General features: G+C 42.9%; 2 protein-coding genes across 3 annotated transcripts in view; one reads left to right on the top strand and one right to left on the bottom strand.

Annotated features, from left to right (window-relative positions):
• Positions 1-786, bottom strand: part of LOC308320684 (UDP-glucuronosyltransferase 2C1-like) — a gene marked incomplete at its 5' end in the record, with an annotated part of 1,918 nt that extends 1,132 nt beyond the window's left edge. Inside the window, one exon of the mRNA XM_080771300.1 lies at positions 1-786. This exon is cut by the window's left edge and continues 1,132 nt beyond it. Within this exon, the coding sequence (XP_080627426.1) occupies positions 1-786 (786 nt within the window).
• An 8,468-nt stretch (positions 787-9,254) lies between these two features.
• On the top strand, positions 9,255-23,533 carry LOC308336077 (para-nitrobenzyl esterase). 2 transcript variants are annotated; one of them, XR_013966108.1, is made up of 11 exons: positions 9,255-9,343; positions 11,351-11,621; positions 12,158-12,578; positions 14,958-15,065; positions 17,197-17,393; positions 17,576-17,778; positions 18,101-18,159; positions 19,305-19,472; positions 20,954-21,181; positions 21,742-23,256; positions 23,312-23,533. XR_013966108.1 is itself a non-coding variant. In XM_080793322.1 (10 exons), exons 2-10 carry the CDS (start codon positions 11,358-11,360, stop codon positions 21,882-21,884), a joined length of 1,791 nt encoding a protein of 596 aa, XP_080649448.1. In that variant the 5' UTR covers positions 9,255-9,343; positions 11,351-11,357; the 3' UTR covers positions 21,885-23,533. The 2 variants fall into 2 exon arrangements, 1 of the variants encoding a protein (XP_080649448.1); XM_080793322.1 differs by having other exon boundaries at positions 21,742-23,533.
• Positions 23,534-25,636: the final 2,103 nt, after the last annotated feature.

Below are 25,636 nucleotides of genomic sequence, written 5' to 3'. Positions count from 1 at the left end.
GTCGGCCGAGCGCTGCATGGAGAGCAGCTCTGCTCCCGGGGGGAAATGGCGCTGGAGCAAGTCCTCGTACATAGGCAGGATGACCAGACTTTCCTGCAACACGCTGGCCGCGTACCGCAGGAGGTTCTCGGTCCTCTGCAGGAAGTCCATCTGGTCGCTGAACAGAGAGTTGTACATCGGCACGTAGGAGGGCGGAGACGGCGCCACCGCCATGTGAGCCTCGGCGGCGTTGAGCCACCGGACGTTGTACACCAGCGGCAGTCGGAGGTACCGCGCGAGGAGGACCCCCGCGGGGAAGGCGGGGTCGGTCAGCAGCAGGTCGAAGCCGGAGTCCCTCAGCGCCGCTATCAGGGCAGAGTCCTCCAAGACGGTGGAGATCAGACGAAGCGCCGCGCCGTGGAACATCCGCAGCATGGCCGCCACGTCCCTCTGCTGCTCGACGAAGCGCCGGAGCGGCGGCATCTCGTGCAGCTCCAGGGACCGCCGCATGAGCTCGGCGTAGAAGTCGCGTCCGACGTCTCCGCCCGGGCCGGCGTCCGGAGCCGTGACCGTGATGGAGGCGTAGAGGGCGGAGCTCTCCGGGATGTACCAGCTCTTGGCGGAGCGCACCACCGTCAGGCTGTGGCCCCTGGAGTGCAGGTGCCTGAGGATCAGCTCCATGTTGATCCAGTGGCTGCCGTCCTCGGGACACACTAGGATCCTTCCGCCGTGACAGCCGCTGGCCAGGAGCAGCAGGCCGACGAGGGGACCGAGTGAGATCGCCGTCGCTCCACAAACACCCGTCATTTTTTGAAGAAGCTGCAATTCACACGGGAAAAAATAAACAGTGTTGTTTAACTCTCTCGGCCCGGGCTCTCCTCCAACAGGCTATGCGTGTAAACTATAAATATGTACACTAGAATAGAATACTTTGTCATTATTTATACCACGGTGTAATGAAATTAAAAAGGGCCGATAAATAATGGGTTAATTATAAACACAGTATGCAGTATATTCAGTTATATTCATACTATACCCATTAAAACAATAGTAATACTGTTAGAAAAGCATATCCAATCTATGCATGTGTAGCATTACGCGGAAGTGGGAATTGTACCCACGCTTCTCACTTCACACCACAGACCGCTGCACACGATGTCCCTCATGCGAGGATATCACGCTCAACGTCCTGCCGACTACGCCAGATTGTATCATTACGCGGAAGCGGGGGATTTAACCCGGGCTCCCACTCGCCAGACCAACCTACCGTGCCAATAGGGCTGGGAAAAGAAATAGTCTTTGTTGTCATGATTTGTCACAACTCGAGTTGGCTTTGTACGAGGCTTTAAAGGTCTTTAAATAAATACTTTTTGAAATGTCTATGAGGAAAATGAACGGGGAATCATTTCCTGGGCCCTTGTAGGGGGGCGGGACTGCGACACTATACAGTATATATATATTCAACTGTATTACATTTACATGTAGCTGACACCTATGTTTCTCCCATGAGAGAATAACTAGACCTGTACGTGCCCATTGGCCACCGGTCTACTTGAGTCAGTGCGATGCAAATTGGGAATGTAATAATTTAGAGAATTTCAGGTCAATTATTTATGCTGTTATGGTTGTTGAAAACAGATTTGTAGCACGTACGTGCGCGCACACAAACACACACACACACACACACACACACACACACACACACACAAACACACACACACAAACACACAAACACACTAACAGAGAGCTTGGCATGCCAATCCAGTCAATAATTCATAACAAATAAGCAAATATTTAGCTTTTGCTGTGTGATGACATTAAGTATCTGGATACAATATTACACATATTTAGGCAAAGTACACTAGCTCACTGGCAGAGAGCCATAGGGAGACAAGCACGCACAGCCACACACACGATTGGTCAGCCCGACAGCTGGATTACATCAACTCACATACATGCGTACCCGTGGGGTACAATTAGTCAACAGCACTCCCAACTTACATAAGCTCACGCACACTCATGCACCCTCTTGTTCCTCCATCATATATGGACATGTTTAAGTTAGTCCCCCCCACCACACACACACACACAGGTTATCTAACCATGTGTGTGTCCAACACACATTAATATATACATTGCTCGTACATAGACACTCATGTTAATTCTCCATATATTAATTCTCCATATGGTTGAACAAAGGAACTGGGACGTAGACGTAGACTTGGACAGAGATGGACTCATAGACTCCGACTGTAACAGAGATAGACTCAGCCTCGGACGGGAGATGTACAACAACTGAACTCACAAACTGGCATGCAGCGGACTCAGATGGCCTGTCCCTCGCACCTGGCGGTCAGGTCAGTTATTTATGCTGTTATGGTTGTTGAAAAGAGATTTGTAGCACACACGTGCATGTACGTTCGCTCACCCACCAACTGAGCAATACCTCGCTAACTGCTTGGCTCTCCTTTTGGAAAGGCCGGCCATTTGTAAGCCCCTCACAACCAACTTATGCACATGCCCTTGGCTGCCAAAGATAAAAAACTAAAAGTTTACATCTGTAGCCTAGCTGTGGTCTGCACTAGCTGCTGATACTTCAGCACTTTGGTTAGAAAGGCTTCTTCCCGGCTATAGTCAAAGGTACAGACAACCTCGAGAATGAACACCTCTCTATCACTCTATGGTTTTCATTTACAACAATGACATCAGGGTTGTTAGCTGAAATGTTAGAGAACACAGAATCATCATTACACAGGTTAAACATCCTCGGCTTCACAGTAGAATGCTTATAAAGCATGATTGAGGACCTGAACATGGAAGAGATGTCTTTCGATATCAAATCCACTATTTTGTCATGCCTACTTAAGGCCCCTGTAAACTAAATTTAAGATGTGGGACATGGTTTCAGCTATTTGTTCATGGCCATGATGGATACAGTGAGGAGCATGATTGCCTGGAAACAAGATGGAGGTATTAAGTTTAGAAGGTAGAACCTGTAATCTCGCTTTCAAAGTAAAAACAACAATGCACTCATCAATGGCAACATTTTTTAACACAGACACTAGATTCAGATGGCTTGTCCCTCGCACCAGACGGCCAGGTCAGTTATTTATGCTGTTATGCTTGTTGAAAAGAGATTTGTAGCACACACGTGCATGTACGCTCGCTCACCCACGCACGTGCACACACACACACACACACACACACACACACACACACACACACACACACACACACACACACACACACTAACAGAGAGCTTGGCATGCCAATCCAGTCAATAATTCATAACAAAATTATAGGAAATAATTTGCTTTAATGCATGATGCCACACAGTGCCTATTATTGCACATTCAGAACAATGGAAGTTGTTTGTTTTACATGCATATTCTCAGTCTGCATACTGCGGTTCAAACTAAGGAGAATGTATTGGCTGACTGCATGCACAGCTGCATTGTGTTGAATTATTGTCTGCTTGGTGCCAACGGTATGCATACCGTTGGCCATACCGTGTCAAATATCCAGTGAGTCATGTAAGAAGGCAAATCCAAAAACATGGAGTACCGGATCAGAAATGCAGTATTATAGAGAAGAGAGGCAATGCAAAGCTATGTTTCAGTATGACAAGCCTGCATGAAAGAGGCCCCATAAATATTAAATAAATAGTTAAAAAAAAAAAGTAAAAGGTACCAATACTGCAATTTAGAACTACTTCTTTACAAGTAAAAGTACGGAATTGAAAATGTACTTGAGTAAAAGTACAAAAGTATCGGCATCAAAATGTACTTAAAGTAGCAGACCTACATAAAGTAAAGTAGATATGCTATTTTCAAATGGCCGAAATGTACAGGGTTTAAGTGGTTAATGTATGTTTTCTAATCAAAATTAAAATCTCCAACGTTACTAGTAACTAAAGTTTTAAAATAATTGTAGTGGGGTAAAAGTAAATATTTTGAGATGTAGTGGAGTAGAAGTAAAAGTACTGGAAATTGGAAATACTCAAGTAAAGTACAAATATCTTAAAATGTAAAATGTACTTAAGTACAGTACTTAAAAGTACTTTCCACCACTGATACTTTGTCATGCCAGAGTGAGGATGCCAACACACCTGGTCTTCAAACCGTTATAACACTGTCAGCATTATAGGCATTAACAACCTGCCCTTTAGACACTATAATGACCCATTATTTTAGTCGGTCATTTGCAGCCTTGCATTTAACCAGTTTGTGATAAGATCCCATGTGTGATTATAATTACAATCTATTTGAAAGATATGCTTTGTATTCATATTTTCTTTGTATTTTACATTTACGGTAAGAAAAAACACATGCATGCTCTGACACTTTTATAATTTGTAAATAATCATTACATTGATCGTAGCCTATACAGTTCTATGAAACCTTCTGTTGATAATTACACAACACTCGTCTTAAACATGCAGATATCTGTGTGAAGTGAGAAACAGAAGTGAGAAAACATAGCAAGGTATGCTTAAAGAAAACTTACAGCGAGAGTATCTTGAGTTCCAATGCGTCTTTGATTGTCCAGTCATCCACTGCGTATGGAACCTCTGAGCAAGTGAAATGTGAGATGGTGCTCCCTGGATAGTACAGCAGAAGCTCTGCCACAATATCTTCACATGGGCCTGTTATAACGCCATCAGGAGGCCGATTTTTTTTTTTTTTTTTTTTTCGCAATATACCACGTTTTATCCGGGAACCGACTCGACTGATATACGGTAATTATCATTGTGCAAGCCATTGGTACAATAATTACAGTGTGCCTGTGAGAAATTCCATTAGTCCAGGAGGCCGATTTTAGCAAATCCCTTTATTTGACAGTATACACTAGTACACCTACAGATTTTGTCCAAACATCACGCAAGTCAGTAGATCAATAGATCGGCTATTCTTTGGCAAATGTTCCCCCGGAATAAGGATGTTGGGGTTCAAGTGGTTAACTGAACCCCAACATTCTATGCGAACCCTCCCTCTTTCCTTCTCTGTGTGTATAACCATCCTTCACTTTCCAATGTTTAGGTTTTGGCACGTTACTATCACAGGCATGGTGGGAGCAGTGTTGTTGTTGGCAGCTAATTTAGATTTTAGTTTTAGTCATTATAGTCTCTCGGATAGTTTTCATTTAGTTTTAGTCACATTTGAGTCATCTGGAATGTTTTAGTGTTAAGATATTAGTCGACTAAATCTACAGGTGATTTAGTTGACTAAAATGTATTTTGGCGGGCCTTGATGACGTCGTAATAGCGTAATATCTACATTCTACAAGCTCACAACGCGCCGCAGCGCGGCAACGTGTCGCAGTGCTATTTTCAGCTTGCAACCAAGTGTAAAATGACTTACCGGTATACTGGATCTCTTGTCCACTAGTCCCTTCCTAACATTTTTGTCTAGTTTTTAGTTGTTGACGAAATTGTTAGTATATTTAGTCTCAGTTTTAGTCATCGTAGCTTAGTTTTCATTTAGTTGTTGTCAGTGAAAAAAGGTAGTCGACGAACGTTTTTTTTTGTCTTAGTTTTAGTCGACGAAAACAACACTGGGTGGGAGTGATCCTATATGCAGTACACAGAAAAGATAACAGATGGATGTCCAAGCAAAGATTCCAGTTTGAGGTTATTTATTGGATAAAGTTTGTAGCAGTTGAAATGAATTTACCATGTGATATTCTGTTGCAATTCTGTAGTTCTTCCCTTCTGAGTGCTGGTATAGGAAGTAACGGTGTGCTCCCATGACCCTGTGTCATAGGCCCAATCCCAATTGCCTCCCTCAAGCCCTGAGCCCTGAACCCTCATTGACTTTAGTGGCGTCAGCTGTAAGTGCTTGAGGGCGAGAGGCTGCAAGGGCTCCACATTTTTGTGAAAGGAATGGGACATCACTTTGAAGGTGAGTCCGCCATTCATGACACTTTGCATAAAAGAAAACTGTCCTTATTCACAGCCAGTGCTTTAAACATATATGTAACCAAAAAGGTCTAGGCTGAAGCCGAGGCTTTATTATGCCTACCCTATTTGAAGAGTAACTTTCTTACTTACAAAACAAAACTGCATAGAGCTTATAGTTAAAAAATAAAATCAATATAGGCATCAGCAGATTATAGCACGAGATAACCAAGAATACAGAAAAATGCAAGCTTTCATGTCCATCTCTGCTTGGCCTATTAATATTACGTCTATTTAGTTTTGTACATACACTTTCCTGTGTGATCGGGGTTGTAATATTATTCATTAGAAATTGCATTTCCATATTATTTTACTTTGCTCATTAGTCATCAGTTTCCCTATCCTTCCATTTCGTCTCCCTTTGAGAACAGTGAGAATGCATGCACTATTGTTTGTTGACATTCTAGCCACGTTTCATAACTAATTTGCATATTTAAATTATTGACGTTGGATGGATGAATGGATGGGAACTGTGGGTATTTATTTTGCCAAAGTCAGCATCGATGCTGACTTTGGCAAATGGTGCATAAAGGGGGGGGCTGAGCCCTCACTGACTTACCGATTTCAAATGGGACATCCCTCAAGCCCTCGTGGACTTCACATGAACGCGCACCTAAGTCAGTGAGGGCTCATTGAGTCAGCAAGGGAGCGGATTGGAATTGGGCCCTAGTCTGTGTCCCATCTGAATCACAGCACCTGTGTGCCCTAGTCTAAATACACACCCAGTGCTGTCAAATCTAAAGCCCGCCACCAAGTGTTCAAAAATAATATTGCCAACAAAAGAAATAATACACCACTATCATAATGGCTCCTACAGGGGTGAATAAAGCCATTGTCTTTCCTCCTCTCTGCTCCATTTCCGAACGGGGACAAGACACCAGTCAGCCCACACTAACATCAATAATAATATCCTCCACTTATTGCATCAGAACAGAAAATCACTGGGGATCTTAATTCACCGGCAAGCGACCGAGTGAAATAATAAATAGCAGCCTCACATGGCTCTGCTTTCCACAGAGCACAGAACTCCACTTCAAAGCCAAGGACAAAATGCTTTAAAATTATTTCTTTCTTTCCTTTTTGTCTCCACCAGGCCAAAGGCCAAAGTCCTAAAGAGCTTCTCTAAGGTCATCGCCATAAGCAAGCGTAAGGAACTCCTTATATGGTCAGCACACTCTATAGTATAGGGAGGATTATCACAACAAAACAACTACGTGAAATCACTGAATATACCTTTAACATTTTATGAGGACATAAGAATTACATCTACATAACTTGTAATTTTAACATACTAGTTATTGGCCAGAATGCATGAATGAACCAGCAGCCATCTCATCTTCAGACATTTCAGCTGGGGAAGGAAAGGAAGTGGCTTGCTCAACTCTTGCTGAAAAGAGAATGACAGGATCGGAAGCAGTGATATTTAAAGCCGGAGCCTGACTGGCGGACTGCAGATTGGATAATTCAAATTGGGTAGTAGAGCTCTCGCTTCATGCTGTGAATGAGAGGATATTTGAATAGAATTTCCATCTATAAACTAAAGTGCAAACATGATACCGTGAACTTACTGTACGCACAAGTTACATACTGTACTGAGCCTGGTGGTTCACTGAGCCTGGAATTTGCGGTGCACTGATTGGAAATCGTACTGATCCTATCCGATGGTCTGGCAAATGTAGCCGATGACTAAGATATACTTGTCTTTGTAGAATGTAGAATGCAGTTTGTTCCCGGTTCCCCCCACAAAAGTCTCCCCCACGCACGCACTCACACACACACACACACACACACGCACAGTCTCACACACACGCTCGCGCGCACACACTGTGGGACACACGCACAGTCACACACTCACACGCGTGCACACACACACACACACACACACACACACACACACACTGTGGGACACACACACAGTCGCACGCAGTGACGCATGCACACATACACGCACACGCACACACACACACACACACACACACACACACACACACACACACACACACACACACACACGCATTACGTGGGAGTAGCCTACCTCTGGCCTGCATGCTGGCTGGATGAGATGGATGAGTTTACCCAGAGCACAAATGTGATTCTGAGACAGTTGATATGGCTGAAACGGCACCTTTCTCCCTTCCTCTCTTCTCATCCAATTGTTATATGTGGAGGATGGATTGTTTGTGAATGAGAATGGGAGAAAGTCCAAAACAAATTGATAGACATGGATAGATGGATAAAAATGGATAGATGACAGAGCAGGAGAGGGTAAATGTGTACATAACTAATATGGCGGTTGCATTGTGGTACATCGACAGCCTGCATTTAACCACTTTCAACGTGACATGGCCTATTTTGGACGTCATAGGTGAAGGTTTTCAAAGGTCTTACACATAATTCAAACTATTTCATAATTGTGAGCAAAGGTTTATAAGACAATATTAATTACAAATATATTATTAGCTGACCAATAAGGTATATCAACAGCCATTTTTTAACTGTTACATTCACCTTTTTCTTACAGCCATGCATTGCGTTCTCACAGACGATACTTTCCAAGACATGAACAGAAAGTGTAAAGGAATACTGTTTAAGCAGTTGAACTGTGTGACGGTGACCGCATTGGACTGACGTCTTGCTTGTGAATGAAAGTAAATTGCAGGGAAACCCAGAGTTAACCAGTGTCCACTAGAGGGCGCAAAATTACAGAAAATTACAGTTCTGAAGTGTCCCCATGGGGTCCCCCACCAGTCCCTTCCCAGACAGTGCCCCCCCCCCACCCCCCCCCCCGTGTCCTCCCAGTGCCTCCCCAGACAGTGCCCCCCCCCCCCCCAATTCCATTGTTACAATGGAGTCAACGCTAGTGTCGCCACTCTCTTACTAAATTACTCTGAAATTAATGTACCAGGCGCCGAGGATCCCATAGCCCGTGGGGACGACCGCGTCGTGATTGGTTAGATGGTTGGTTGTTTATAGTCAACGATTGGTCAGTCAAAGGCACATGGCCACATGCCAAGGCTTCTGTAGAGAATCTTGTCTGAACAGACCAGACCAATACTGTACAGTACAGTACCACAGTAACCACACTGCCACAGTACTGTACTTTGTAACTGTATTATATTTTATATTTGCAACCTGTATTTGTATCCATTTTTGACAATAAAGTATCCTCAACATGTCCCATATTCATCAATGCAATTTACACGACCTTTCGCTGTGTTTAATATGCTGCTGTATGGAATGGAATTGGATACACTTGCGTTGCCTAACAACGAATTAGCCAATCAGAGCGCGACCGTTTGGATCCTGTACGTCCGGAACATGGGAAGTACTCCGAAACGGACAAATTGTAGTGTTGTGCGCATATGGTGTTGTTTCCCTTGTGAGCAAGCAGCTGTATAATAATATATGGTAAGTAATAAAAGCCTCGAGTTTAATTACATGTCTATTACCATGTATGTATGCGTATGTATAGCCATATACAACGGGTGTGGCGCCGTTTTTCAGCAACAATGCCGAAGCTACGTGTCAATCTAACAAATATGCGCAAGTCACAGATAAACACCATGCGCAGCCCCTAAAGTAGCCCTGATACATGACTGTCATGATAATCATCATGGCAGTCATGTTTCAGGGCTACCCCTAAAGAAACTTTGTCATGCAAAGAAAATAAAGTTATAGTTTTTAATCATTAATTGATTGTATTGTACGTATAGTGACAGTGCCGACTCACATAGCACACATTGATACTTGACTGCATAGTTCCTTATAGCCGATCAGCTGTAGTGCAGATTATAGTTGTCGCATTTCGAAAAAAGGGCAACGAATTGAACGAAATAACTTGACCGATAACACAATGCAGCAACAACAACATCTGGGGCGGAAACCTCTAACTATGTACAGTGTATGGACGGAAACTCCTGACTCCTGATGCTAAACAATACATATACAGACATTTCCGCAATTTCCGCTTATTGTATCAGCATGCTGCTCCCGTATAGTATGATCCTGCGTGTGGAAAACAATTGTGCTTAAAGGCAAGCCATATTAATTAAGAAAAAACAAATGTGTCCATTTGTCAGGACTGAGTATTGGCATTCAAATGATACACTCTTATCCCCATCATGGACATAAATAATATAAGGCCTAACAAAACTTTTTTGATTGGCTGTCATTTTTGGCCTGAGTAGGGAATTTATTTTATTGTATTTTTTTATTTGATTTTTTCGTGGGAAGATCGGGTAGCAAGGAACTTATTTGATTAATTTTTTTCGTGGGAAGGATGGGTAGCAAGGAATTAATTTAATTATTTTTTATCGTGGGAAGGATGGGTAGTGTCGTGGAATTCTTGATCAATCGATAATCAATGAAGCAATGTACAGTAGGAGTCTTTGATTGATTGGAATATTTATTAACAGTTTGCAGAATTACTGTACATTTCAAGCACAAACTCAATACAAAGACTGTTAACTGTGAGTGGACGACCCAATTAAGCATTACACTTGTTTACAACAGGGTCCACCATGTTCAATTCATCAAAACATTTAGAGACGTACAAATAGGCACTTCTATATAGTTAAAGAACAGAACAGGAATTCATCATACAGTAAAGGAAGCAAAAAGGGAAAAGTGCTTTATGTAACATGATATCATGGAGAGAAGTACATTAACACTCTGATCAGTGCAGTGGTATAATAGATATTTTAGATGAAAGGAGTGACTTCGCACGACCAGGTGGTCTCACCAAAGAGAATTTTAGTGATCAAAGACCTTTTTGGTCTGACTCGGTCAGATTCTGAATTTCTTTTCTTCTTCACCAAATGCCAATAAAACCATCTGGGTCGCGCATATTTAATACAGTCGGTTGGCTACCGGAAACCAAAGTATTATTTTGTTAGGCCTAAGTAGCCTCGATGGAAACAAGTCTTTGGTTATCCTTTAGCATTATTTTGTATACAACACGTTTTGATTGATTGAAATATTTATTAACAGTTTGCAGTACATTTCAAGCACAACTCAATACAAAGACTGTTGTGAGTGGACGAGCCACCTTGCCTTCTTTTGCAAACTGTCAATAAAGTATTCAATCAATCAATCATTTTGAAAGGCTATTGTGTAGTGAGTGTGGTGGCTCAGAGTTGACACTTGCCCGTCAGGCAAGTACAGGTCATGTACTACTTGCCCAAAGGTCATTCCCACTTGCCAGACAAGTTAATCGTCCATGGACGTGTCCATGTAGATCGGCTATTTGAAGTATTTAAAAAATGTTTTTCAAAATAGTAAAAAATAAAGAAGAAGAAAAAAGGCAAAGAAGATTAGGGATAAGGGGTAAGGCAAGGCACTGGCGAAAATAGGACCCTCTTTATAGTAGCAACACCTGTGGCTGAAGCTGCAACCTGTGTTTCCCTCCCAACCAAGAGCGGATATGAATGAGGACGTGTTTGAGGTCCCAGAGGGGACAGAGTACCGCTACCTGGTCCAGGAGGAAGGAGAGGAGGACGTGCAGTATGTCCACCACAGAAACTACATCAGCCCCTTCCTTGTCCTCTCCAGGCGCTGCATCGTCCTCATCTTCCTGGGGGTGATGGCTCTACTCTCCCTGGCCGGTTACCTGGCTTACGTGGCCCAGACGCTACCCCCGGGTCTGGCTCAGGTAGCCACCGACTGTGGCGAGTACAGAGGACGACATGTGAGTACACGCTCTCCACACAAGTATCTTAAGATTTTGGCGGCCCCTATGCTGGACTTTTACCTTTATTAGGACTTTTTGCCTTTATTGATAGATGTACAGTATGTTGAAAGGACACGGGGAGTGAGATTCGGGGGAGGACACGCAGCAAAGGTCGTCGGGATCGGGACGTCTCGAAACCGCGACAAGCTGTCAGGCTGGATTACTGGCCCAGCCGCCCGGACCGCTAAGGCCGGCCCCGGGCCACTTGACAAGACTTTTGGAAATTCAGGAAGTTCTGGTTGTCTGGTGGACAACATTTAACCTTGTACTTCCTGTGCTTCTGTTTTAGACATTTTCTGCAATAGTTATTTTCAGGCATTCAGGCAAGTGCACGACAACATAGTAACTTTAATTTGTAAAACAACAAAATATTAGTCGCCTCTGATCTTTTTTGAAGCATTTTGAGATTTTGTCTGACTCTCGCACTTACCGTACATTATCATATCATGTTAATCCTAGCCGCTTGTTTGGCCATGTATTTTCTCCCTCCCCAGATAAATGGCGCTTACTCTTTCAAGGGCATTCGCTACGCGGCGCCTCCCACCGGCGAGCAGCGCTGGGCCCCGCCAGCCGAGCCGCCTTGCAGGACCGGCGTCACAGATGCCACCCGCTTCCGCAGCATGTGCCCGCAGGTGCGCCCGCTGTCGGAGACGGGCACGGTGATGGGTCAGGAGGACTGTCTCTTCGTCAACGTGTGGACGCCCACTCTGGAGGCCGGTGCCAAGCTGCCCGTCATGGTCTGGATCCACGGAGGCTACCTGCACATGCTCAGCGGCGGCGAGGAGGGATACTCGCCCACGGAGGAGCTGGCCGCCGAGACGGGACTTGTTTACGTGAGCTTCAACTACAGGCTCAACGCCTTCGGCTTCATGGCGCTGGAGATTCTGAGTAATGGCTCCCCCACCCACACCTCAGGTCAGTGGTGGTAAACTTCTGTGGAAGTCCAACAAGTGTATTATGCAGCTTTGCATTGCGACAAAACCATAGACTGTAAAAAAAATATGGACAAAGCGTTCCGCGGGTCTAACATGAACGTAAAATGAAGCCTGTCTCTATGTGTCAGTCCTTGCCATGGAGGCAGCCATATTTCTAGATCCGGGCCCAGGCCCAGCTGGCCCATTGGCTGGCCCAGACAACGAGGCGGGACTTCCCCCCTTCTTCTTCGTTGGTTTTTATTTTGACTCGAGTGGGTGGGGGATCCCGTTCATAGACTGTAACGGTAGCCACTCCCCTCAGAACATGCGCGACTTTATGGTCATTTTTTTTATACATGGGACCATAATTTTCCAAAAAGAATATTATGACATTAGAAATGAGACTTTAAACTAGTGACTGGAAGCAAAAAGTATTCATGACCATGTTTATTAAGGTAATACAGTCTAGGTGAAGTTGGGCCCAAATACATGGACTTCTATGGGGCTATGGGTTTTTCTGGGTCCAGTGATAGCGCCACAACAGGCCATTATGTTTCCTTAGTGGCTTCACAAAATATCTGTCTGACTGCCCCCCTGGACAAAACACATAGCTGATTTCAGTTTCACTGACTAGAGAGATGACTTCCGCACACCCGGTAGGCAATTTGGAGCAGGTGCGATGTTGACGAGGCATACAACCAGGGGGGCAGTCAGACAGATATTTTGTGAAGCCACTAAGGAAATGAAAGTTCATATAATGGCCTGTTGTGGCGCTGTCATTGGGCTCAAAAAAACCCATATCCCCATAGAAGTCCATGTATTTGGGCCCAACTTCACCTAGACTGTATTACCTTAATAAACATGGTCATGAATACTTTTTGCTTCCAGTCACTAGTTTAAAGTCTCATTTCTAATGTCATAATATTCTTTTTGGAAAATGATGGTCCCATTTATAAAAAAAATGACCATAAAGTTGCGCATGTTCTGAGGGGCGTGGCTACCGTTACAGTCTATGAACGGGATCCCCCTCCCACTCGAGTCAAAATAAAAACCAATGAAGAAGAAGGGGGGAAGTCCCGCCTCGTTGTCTGGGCCAGCCAATGGGCCAGCTGGGCCCAAACGGATCTAGAAAGATGGCGACTTCCATTGCAAGGACTGACAGGCTTCATTTTACGTTCATGTTAGACCCGCGGAACGCTTTGTCCATATTTTTTACAGTCTATGCATACAACGTATAGGAGAAAGAAGGGACACCCGCACACCGCCACTTTCTAGGTTCAAGAGCATTTATTTCTCTTAAGAGAGCAACGTTTCGGTCTTGCGACCTTCCTCAGGCTCGAGGAAGGTCGCAAGGCAGAAACACAAGTGGCGGTGTGCGGGTGTCCCTTCGTTCTCCTAGTTTCATACACTAGAAAGGTAGACTGACACTCTTTCCATTTCCATTTCACTTCGAACATTGTTTTTAATGGGCGTGGCTAGCGATTCAGGGCTGGAGCCAGGCAACTAGAAAGGTGCAATCAGTTGAGTGCAACTCTACAATGAGGACTCGGATTTCATGCAGCTACTGTATACTGCTTGTTGTAAATTAGAGCTTGTTGTAAGTTGTTTGTAAAATGGTTGTGTGTGTGTGTGTGTGTGTGTGTGTGTGTGTGTGTGTGTGTTTAGCTCAGCTCACTGCAGCATATCTCGTTGTGTTTAAGAGGTTTTATTGGTGGCACATGTCACATTATCATGAGCTGTTTATCCCATCTTCTGAGCTTTAGTTTGAAATATTTATGGTGATTAGATTTCACTCCCACTCCCACACTGTTTAAGAGAGCGTATACTTTTTCCATTAAGATATGAATAGTTAATGAATATTATAGTGGTTTGGATAACTGGAGATTATTTTGCAGAAGATTTGGGAAATGGGGTTTCTTTCCTAAATTCCCACACACACACTTAGCTGTCCATCTTGTACGATGATAACGCTTGCTTCGGGCTCGATGGGGGGGGGGGGGGGGGGTGTTGCACTTGATGTGGCTGTCGAGGCTGATGCGCGAGCCGCATTCCCGCCACACGCACGCACACACACACACAAAGTTGAGCATTAATGTTGCATGATGTAGCATACAGATCCCCCTGTAACCGTGACATGAAATTAGCCATGAAATCTTGCATGGCACAACGGCTCATGAAACCAATGTTTTTTCTCTGTCTGTCTGTTCCCATGTGCCCTCCGTTTTCAAATGAGTCAAATTAGCATTGAGCATTTCTGGAACGCTAACTGGTTTTGTTCCTGATGGAGAAAATGTGCCACGGGAAGAAGAACAGGACCACATCATGTGGGGTTAGTCATTTGGTTAATTGCTTGTGTCATGTGGCTGCCCCTCCCCTGCAGGGAACTACGGCTTCATGGACCAGATCGCCGCTCTGCAGTGGGTCCAGAAAAACATCCACGTGTTTGGAGGCGACCCCGCAAAGGTCACCATCTTTGGACAAAGTTCAGGTACGATATTAGATATAGAGATGAAGGAAACGGTGTAGAGAGCGAGGGGTAGTGGGTAGATTTGAAGCCATGACCTCACTGACTTCAGGAAGCATCTCGTTTGGAATACAAAAACGCTTCTAGAGAGACTTTAGGTGTGACAGCGTGAGGTGAGAACGGAAGACCATGCCCCCCGGTTTTGGGGGGTAATGGAAGGCGGGGCTTTTCAGAGTCAAATCTGCCTCATCTGCTGGCACTCTATAGCGGTTTTCACCAGCAAAACATTTTTTTTTGTGATATTTTTTTCAATATAAATCAAACGTTCAATCAAATCAAATCAAATATGTCGTTTTTATTGATTGATTGAATACAGATTAATTATTAACAGGCTTTGGGCCAAACCCCTAGGGCCTACACCTACAGTATATGCTATGTGTCAATAGGGAGAGACTTTATTTGAACACCGTGCTTGTCAGTGTGAGGCAGGCGCGGACTTACTGTAGGCAGAGTAAGGCATTTGCCTTACTTGTTTACGTTTTTTGCCTCCCCTCAGTCGAGCGGCTTCTTGTGTATTATTTGCTATGTATTTTATATTCAAGGCTGACAGACAGTGTATCAGACAGAAGAATACACATCTATTCTCTCTTTGTCCTGCGTGTTTGGAAGGTGTTTTGACTCTTTTCACACTCCAACCGGTTTTCACATCACGACATATAAACACCACACACACACACACACACACACACACACACACACACACACACACACACACACACACACACACACACACACACATACAAACACACCCACACTGTCCCGACCTCATTCTTCATTTGATTCTTGAGACAGCAGAATGGCACCGGAGAAAGAAAAAAAGTTCATCCAGGGCAAAGGTATTTTTGACGCCTAAACCTGTAGGCGTACTAAGCTATCACCACAGTGCTACGCTTACACCACCACCACAACAAACTACTTTCTGGCCTTGACAGCCCATACATCCAAACAGAAAAGTCCTATTTGGTTGCATTAAATGACTTTAAACAACATTAAATTCACTTTGTCACTCGATTTTTTACACTAGATCTGCCATTCACTTTATGCATGCAAATCATAATTTACAAACAAGAAAGACATGATACTGTAAGTGTATTAACAAATAGAATGTAGGTAATTTTATTATTTCATAAAAAAATATACCCTGATCTGAGTAAAAAATAAATATAAAATGGAAAGTTTTACTTTGGTCAGCTGGCAACCAACCAGCTGGTTGGCAACTACTTTTTCATTAACGGGGTGGTCGTAATTCACCTCTCCCCTCTCACATCTCCCCTGGGTGATGCAAATGGATGTATTCTGTGCGCCTAGCGTTTCCCCATGGGAACAGGCTCTAACGGTAAAGAGTGAATAATACATTGGGACATCCTTGCCATCAGCAGGCACAGCACAGGTGGTAATTACTGTTCATCAGAAGCTCGGTTTTAATATCCAACTCATTAAGACCTGAGGCCAATTCTACAAATCATAAACCAACTAAATGGAAAAAGCGGCACTCCAAAGTGAAAGATGCAAGACTGGCTCAGATGCAATTTGACGCGCTCTAAATAAACATTTCCATTTAGTTGTTTTATGAGTTACGTTATTTTCAAAGCTGAGCACCCACTGCCTTAAACAAAGGGCAGTTTCCACCTGTTTTTTCTTTCTTTAGCCAATTCTACAAATGTCTTCTCTGAAAAATGTATGATGCTATATCAGTGACGCTCAAACTTTTCAGGGATCACCAAAATGATATGTATTTGGCTGAGGACCAAAATATTTCATTCCACTGACCCAGGCCAGAAGCAAAGATTTGAGTTGACCATGATATATATATTCAAAGATTTGAGTTGACCATGATATATATATTCAGAGATTTGAGTTGACCATGATGTATATATTCAGAGATTTGCACAAATGTTCCCGATGTTTCAAAACTAGCAGATCTACAAGCTCACATAACGCAGCATGAAGTGACGCTCTATGAGCTTGTATATTGGCTCTTTTTTTAATAGCAAGTACAAAAATATGGTTAGTGGTTCAAATGTAATGTGAAACCGATGCTTTCCCAGGTTAAATATTGAACCTGTCCCAAACCGTTCCACCTCATGTTGTGTAGGTGGGACGTCTGTATGGGCCCTGATGATGTCACCCTTGGCAAAGGGTCTGTTCCGCGCCGCAGTGGACATGAGCGGCTCCTACGTTTACAACGCCTCGCTGAAGAAGGCAGAGTCAGACAACCTGGTGTTCTTGGAGAAGACGGGCTGCAAAGACCTGGCCTGCATCAGAGGGCTCTCCATCAAACAGATTCTACAGGCAGGACGGACACACACACGCACACACACACACACGTGGAAAATAATCGATACGTATCGATACATCGATACAGACGTGCGCGATAAAAATGGGTTAAAAGATCGTGGGATAAAATGTAAAAAAAAACAAAAAACAAGCGGTTTTCATTAATGCTTCCCCCCTCCCCCCCCTCCCCCCCCCAGGCCATCCCATGGAAGGAGTACCCGTCCTGGGGAGGGGACGACCTGGTGGACCTCCCCACTAAGGGCCGGTTCTGTGGCCCCGTGGCGGTGGTGGACGGACACGTGCTCCGCGCTCCGCCGTTTGAGACGTGGGAGAACGGGAACGGGAACTTCAGCGACGTGCCGTTCGTCATCGGCACCACGTGGCAGGAGATGGACTTCAGGTGACCTGAGATCAGATTCTAAAAATGTCTGTTTGAAAATTGACAGTGTTCTGAAAAAGCAATGTTTCTATGGCAGTCGTTCTTCGATCTGACCAGTCTGAAGCGAGTGGTGCAACAGCACCCCCTATTGGTACTCTAAACATAGGGGACAAAGCTGTTCCTTGGAGTGGTTGCACCACTCAAAAGATCAGACCAGTCTGAAGCGAGTGGTGCAACAGCACCCCCTATTGGTACTCTAAACATAGTCCCACCGGGACAAAGCTGTTCCTTGGAGTGGTTGCACCACTCGTTAAAACGTTAACGGTTTGCGTTTTCTTTGTAGCCCCCCGTATGAGAACATCTCCACGTGGACATGGGATGATTACCGCTGGTTTGTGACAGGTGAGGAGATACTCTATGGACAACACCAGTGTTGATTTCGTCGACTGAAACTAAGACGAAAAATGTCGGTCAACTACCTATTTTCACTGAGGAAAACTAAATGGAAACTAAAGGAAAACTAAGCTATGATGACTAAAACTAAGACTAAATATACTGACAATTTCGTCAACAAATAAAAACTAGACTAAAATGTTAGGAAGGGACTAGTGGACAAGAGATCCAGTGTAAGTCATTCTACAATTAGTTGCATGCTGAAAATAGCTGATTTACAAGCTCACAACGTGTCACGCTGCGATGACCAAAATACATTTTGTTCGACTAAATCAACTGTAGATTTAGTCGACTAAAATCTTAGGATATTTATTCGACTAAAACTAAAACATTCCGGGTGACTAAAACTAAATGAAAACTATTCAAGAGACTACGTTGTAAGTTACCGACCAAAAATTTGACCCCCAGTGAATTATTATCACTTTGCGTACCACCTAGCTACATTAATTTGGGTTTATACATTTTCTTCATACATTTAAATAACCATGCCGACAGAGTGATATCTGATCATCCCCAAAGGGCTGATATTAGTAGCCGACCAATCAGCTAAAATGCCACCGCGTGCTGACCTGTACTGTGGACGGAGATAACTTATAGTAACATGTAGGGGTGTAACACGATACATTTTAACAGTGATACGATACATATCACGATACATGGTTGACAATACGATACATGGACGGTATTGGTTCATTATGACGATACGATATGATTAAATTATTTGAAATCGATGCAGTAACTATTTAAAATACATTGACATTATTTTAAACTAAGTAATTCTTCTAAAAATTGCTAAAAAAATGTAGTATTGATATTATATGCATAGCAAAACGATTCGATACCGATTATTTGCATTGCAAAACGATGCGATACATAGTCAATGTTGTTCACTTCAGTGACACTTGCGGAACTCGACTTCGTCTCGTTCCTGACCGCATCACTGTCGTGGCAATAATCACGTTAAACCACACCCTGTCGTGTGATATTGCTTAATTAATTACCCAATTACCCAAATTAATTACCTAAATTGATGCTTGTATTTATATGTATTTTCTTTTCCCCCCCTTCTCTGTGTGCCGTGTCCAACCCACCAGACAAACTAAGGCCCTTCGGCGAGGACCTTCCTGAGCAGGCTCTGGAGCTGTACCCCAGCTCTGCTCATTGTCCCACTACAGACCGCTGTCCTGAGAGGCTGTACACCACCATGGTGACGGACATGAGGTGGACCTGTCCCAACAACGACCTGGCCGCGAGGGCTGCAGGTATACGCTGGTTTAACCCATTCTGACCTGAGGACGATTCTACAATTACATTCTAAATCCTGACAAACCCTATGTTTCTATGTCAGTCGTTTTTTAGGTTTATTTATTTAGCATAAAGTACAAAAAATAGACAATAACATATCAAAGAAACAAAAATACAATGCAAGGAAAGGAAGAAGCCAGAAGGCTTATATGGAATCCTTTCCTGAAGGAAGAGGTCATAGGTTTAAAAGATTAAAAGTTCATAAAGAACAGTACATAAATCTACAAGTTGTCAAAGGGGGGCAGCTGTGCAGTAAAGAAATAAAAACACAGACTGCAAAAAAAACAGAAATAAACAATACAACAAAACACACAAAAGAAAATATGACGCATCAAGGTAAAACATGTACTGGTAATCTACAGAGAGGAAAAAATAAGATATTTCTTTAGATGTTTTTTGAATATTGGCAAGGATAATGAGGATTTAAGTAAAGCATCTAGGGAGTTCCATGTCAAGGACTCTCCAACAAATATATGTAATTGGCCGCCGACCCCCATCTTAAAATATGTTGTTCGAGTGAGACGAGTGCAGGTTTAAATACCTTCGGATTTTGGGGCAAAATAGTAAACGGTATATCAAAAAGCTATGTATTGCTTTATTAACTTAATGACCTTTGTTTTCTTTTGGGTTTTTTTGGTATTCAGACAGCCAGCAATGGGTAGAACGCCCAACACAATCTGCAGATTGTGGCCCCTAGATTTTCCTAGAAGATTTGTCATTGGTCGATTTGCCTGTCTACTTCCTCATTGCGACCGTTTTTTTTTGTTGGACCAATGACAAACTACTAGGAACATCTTTGAATGCAGATTGCGGCCCCTAGATGTGTCACAGCGACAAAATAAATTCTGGCTGTCTGAATAGCAAAAACATGCTGACATTATTGCTTATAGCAATAAATATTATGAACTCATCCCAATTTATCTTTCTACGAGAAGGTAGTTCCCAACTACTATGTACAAACAGGGTCTTATGCAACGTTTACATGTACAGCAGCTAATTGTATTAATGTTTGCTAGTTTGTTAGTCTCATTGTGCAATGGAATTTTATTATAATGCTGGTTGATTTGAAACTACAGCCTTTTCCGGACACCAATCATCAAATCTGAAGGTCAATAATGGCCAATAATTGTGTTGTGGATTTCACCCTGGCCAACAGTTTGTAGCTTTCTTAGCCATGGAGTGATATAAATGTCATATTTATTATATCACATGATGCGGAAGCATGTGTCCGTGCTACAGTAGATAATAAAACATAACGATTTTAAATGAATGCTGGGGGATCTTGTGATTTTGTTGTATTATATTTATAGCGCACCTACTGTACCAACCTCAGATTGTGCGATTTGACATGCTTGTTTTAGAATTCTGTATTTATAAATCGTGTATTAATGTACTGTACGTGTTAGTCTTTGTTCAATAAATCCATCTCTGTTCCCAGCGGCCTTGCGCAGTCCCGTATATCGATACGTGGTGACGCATACACCGTCCGTCCCAGTCGACACGTCGGCTGGGCTCCTGGTCTTCCCTAGCCGTTTCTCCTTCCACGTTCTGGATGCGGTGACCTTCTTCGGTAAGCTAGAGTTCCTACTGAAGAAGCCCCTCTCTGCTGAGGACAAGGCCTTCCAGCAGCTGCTCACACAACAACTTGTCAACTTCGCCAAAGAGGGTAAGACACAAACAGGCTCTACTCTGTGCGTGCGTGCGTGCGTCCGTGCGTGCGTGCAAAAAATGTGATGTTATGTGATGTTTGCTCCCAGCACCACCGGTGGGTTTAATGTTAAATTTTTAATGATGGTGTTTGATTGTGCCAAGCAGGGAGTATAATGTAGCAGAGCCGAAAATATTATATATTATATGAAAATATTATATGCACACTTGTATTCTATAATAAATATTAAATCTATTCGTGAGAGTAGTCTGAACTATATTGTATATTTGTTATAGTTCTGTTGTGGACCTGCCATCCACTTGAGTTTGAGGGATATATTTTTTTAATCTATATCTTTAATAATAGCGCTTGCGGTGTGAACGGCCCTTAGTCCTGTTTCAGCACTTTTAATACTAGTTTAACCCACAAGGCTGATAAATAATGCCTTCTAAATCAGTAGTTCTCACACTTTCAAGATTTTTTATAAAATGTTCAAAAATAGCAGCTGTAGATCTGTTTTTTTTTTTTAATAGCCAGCCCAGAAATTGCAACTTGACACCAGATACTCTTTCTTCCAGGTAAGATGTTGGCCCCGTGGTCAGAGTACCCTACAGACATCGCCCTGTTGTCCCACCACTTGTCTGTCGTCCACAACGACTCTGCTTTCCACTGCCAGTTCTGGCAGGACAGGGGTTTCTACCCTTACGCCGTAATCAACTGACCGCCGTGAGTGACCCCACATGACTCCGTCCGGACCAGAGTGAATCTTCTGGAACATCTGGCTCAGGTGCTCATCCAGTCCTCTTCCACGGGTGTCATCTGACCTTTATCATTAAACCACTGGCCTTAAGCCGTTCTGAACGGAACCCCCTTTTGGTGTTTTTAAGCATTATGTTACGCTTTAGCTATTGGAAAATAGCAGATCTACAAGCTCATAGTGCGGCACCGAGTGCCGCGCTACGAGCTTGTAGGTCTGCTATTTTCTTTTTATCGTGAAAATGTGGCGCAAATCTTTGAATATATGCTTCTGGGGGGGGGGGGTCCCTGGAACAACATGTTCAGATGGGGGTCCGCGGCCAAATGCAGATCATTCTGGGAGTCCTTGACGTGAAAAGGGTTGAGCACCACTGACATAGATATATTGGTTTTTCAGAAGACATTTTTTGACATAGAAATATTGGTTTTTCAGAAGACATTTTTTTATCGACCTCAGTCCAAAATGGGTTAAAGGAGTAGTGCATGGATCCTTGAATTCATGGGGACGTTTTATCTTTTGGTCGCATTCCTGAGCCAATGATTTGATGATGGGGTCACATCGGTCAACAGGAAGACTCAGTAGGAGACCAGAGACTCCGCCGGTCATCAAATGATTGACTCGGAAATGCAAAAAAACTAAAACCAACTCCATGAACTCAAGACTTCATAAATAAATGAATTCTTCATAATAATAAATTAATAAGTAATTTTTGGGGTTAACTATACTCTTTTAATAGATATGACTGTTTGTTCTGTTGCATTGAGGTAGCTCTCCAGAGAACCTAATGAGCACATGTTCTTGGCCATTTATGCCAGTACCAGTATTTATTGAAGTAGATCGAAAAGAGCAGCTTTATGAAGAACAAAATGAAGGCTGAAAGTGAATGTAAAGTGTGAGCATGTTTGTGACGCGAGGATTCTGTGTTTGTCAGCTGCCGTGTTTAAACAGAGTAAATGTGGTTTTGTGTTAGTGGAATAAAGTAGGTTGATTTGTGTAAGTTGGTAAAGTACGTTTAAAAATATATATATTTTGACACCATTTTAAACTCCGACAATTCTTGTGACCCCATGATTTAAAGCACATGGAAAGTATGTATGCTAACTTTTCTTTTCTCAAGGGGACATCCATCCATCCATCAGAGATTACTTTATTAACCACCTGCTTATTATTGACTTGTATTACATTACAATGACTTTTCTACAAGATGTATTTTTCACTGTATGTGATAGCAGACAGGCAGCCACAGGTTATTGTAGCAAAGGGATTTATTTTTTATCAATGCCGTCTTTAGTACATGGGGTTCCTGAATCCTAACTCCAAAATGGGGGAACATTTTGTAAGTGTAACTTTGTCAAGTTGTGTTACCTTGTCTTAAACGCATCCACTCCAAGTACGTTTTTTAAAGGGAAGGTATAACGCTACGTAGGATGTGTATTCCATGAAGTACTGCTGATTGCACCAAGTCATTTATCATTATCAAGCATGTTCTCCTGACACTGATATTAAGTGCACTCTCTGATAGCCTATATGAAGGGATTTGTTTTAATATATGTTTTTGTTTTGTCTATATTTTCTGACTGATGTATGCTTGAATAAAATGGTCAAAATCATCATTTTCTTTTTATATACTCAGGTGGTCTTTTGTCATGATGCAAAGATCAATCATTAATTGTTATAAATGATTTGCTTTGAATATCTTCAGCCAAATGCCTAATAAAAAAAACGATCGCCTCGTATCTATTCATTCACTGCATGCTGATTGTATTAATGTCCAAAAGCAGTTAGATTACCATTAGTCCTCCTGTTCAACATCAAGTTCAATTCAAAGCCACACAGGCCAGCAGATGGCGCCAGAATCATTCATTGATTGATTGAATGAAATATGTATTAACAGTTTGCGTGTATATCCACGCAATATTTACGTACGTATATACGTATATTTTTACCTGTACTATATTTTCCTGTACTTTTAAACAGAGAGAGGGGGGGAGGGAGGTAAAGTGTGTAGTTATAGTGAGAGTTGAGTTGAGGGGGCCCAAGTAAAGGGGGGTCATCTGCAGCCTCTTTTGTTTGAGTGTGCTGGGTCGTTACTACAACAAGAACAACATTTAGAGACTTACAATTATACACTTCTATATAAAAATCAGGAATGATTGAATGTAATATGTCAGGTAGGCTATATCAAGTTAGTTTCAGCCTTAGTGGAATCTGATATTTCCTCTTGTACTGTGTCTTATGGGTTAAGAATTGCATAATTATGTACCATAATATGACATAAGATTCAGGAATACCCCAAAGATGTATAAGTTTGTAGTATAAGGATAGAATGTAACCTTAAGAGGCAGCAGGCATTTATCTGGCAGAGGATGGGGGTTGACACACATTTATGAAGTGAACATTTATGGTTATATGCAGACCCCCCCCCCCCCCCCCAGCGGTGAAAAAAAAGAAGTTGATGTTTTCTCTGGTACTTTTATTTACAGATTGGTAATAAACACAGAGGTACGATTCAGAACACATGATTCACTCATCTTGTTTCAACATTTCAGCATGCAATGTTCAACAATGTTCAGCATTGTTTTCAATGTTCAAAAGTAAAGAATTAAATTGTTTCAACATTTTCAATGATCAATAGTAAAGATTTAAATTGTTTCAGCGTCTTGTTGCAGCATTTTAGCATGATCAATTATTCACGTCCCATTCAGCACACGAGGAAAGTGTTTCTCCTTACAGCACAGCGGTCAATGAAGTCGATCGTTGGCTATGTCAGACACGTCCAATTTCTTTACTAAATTCTTGTAACAGTGTAACAGAGCAAGGTGATTGAGTCTCGCTTGCAGCATTGACATGACATTAACTCTCTTTTCTTTATTCGCAACGACTTGAGCGGCGGCTCGGTGCAAATCACATTTCTCGTGGATTCCGAAGCGTTCTATAGCCTTTTTCCAGTTGGAATATCCGTCACGTGTAAACGCTTGCAATGTCTGTTGATCGCGTGCAGAGGTGCATGGGAGTGGAGCACGCATTTCTTCAGCTCGCTTGCAATAGGTACAAAACACAACGTCTTTACTGGAATCGTACACCACCCATGGAAAAGTAGCTTTCCAGGCAGCATTGTAGTATCTCTTTTGCTTCCCACTAGCGCTGCTTGGTTTAGCCAGGGGAGGGCGGTGTAGGACAGGTTTCAGCGGCGACAGGCTCTCTCTCGGCTGGTTGCTGCTGAAGGAAGCATTGGCACTTAAAAGTGCCGTTGGAATAGTAGCTTCTTCGGCAGGTTTAAGCGGCGACAGGCTGGCATCACTGGAGAACTGTAGCTTCCTCTGGACGAAGCGACCCTTCTTAGCTGGTGGTGGTTTCATTGTGAATGAAAAGTAAGCATCACACTGTACTGTAGGCATATTTATACATACCTGGCTAGGTGAAAACAAAAGAAACCCGATTAGCATTTGAGTACTTGGTGGCCGCACCCAACCCATTTTAACACGTCTGAACAGCCAGTGGAGAGGTTCACATTTTCGGAATGGGTACATATACCGGCGTTGTTGTTACATCGATAATGTTCCCACCCCTGCTGGTCGTTACTCTTTATGGTTCTGCGCAACCTTGCGTCACCCAGCCGCAGTAGTAGTACTTGTGGACACTTAAAGCCTCCTGTTACTTAATATTCACCATAAATTATCCAAATCCAATAATAAACTTTCCCATTTTATGCTCCT

The sequence above is a fragment of the Protomyctophum bolini genome (assembly GCF_963924005.1).
Source record: "Protomyctophum bolini genome assembly, chromosome: 1".
Taxonomy (NCBI): domain Eukaryota; kingdom Metazoa; phylum Chordata; class Actinopteri; order Myctophiformes; family Myctophidae; genus Protomyctophum; species Protomyctophum bolini.
The sequence above is the reverse complement of the archived record's forward strand: the minus strand, read 5'-3'. Positions and strand labels throughout refer to the sequence as shown.

What these genes read in the sequence shown, in the direction of transcription:
- LOC308336077 (XM_080793322.1), top strand. Translation starts at nt 11,358, where the DNA reads ATGAATGAGGACGTGTTTGAGGTCCCAGAGGGGACAGAGTACCGCTAC. An exon ending in CTCCCCCACCCACACCTCAG is followed by an intron (nt 12,579 to 14,957) that starts GTCAGTGGTGGT and finishes CCTCCCCTGCAG; the next exon opens with GGAACTACGGCTTCATGGAC. An exon ending in TGTCAACTTCGCCAAAGAGG is followed by an intron (nt 21,182 to 21,741) that starts GTAAGACACAAA and finishes TCTTTCTTCCAG; the next exon opens with GTAAGATGTTGGCCCCGTGG.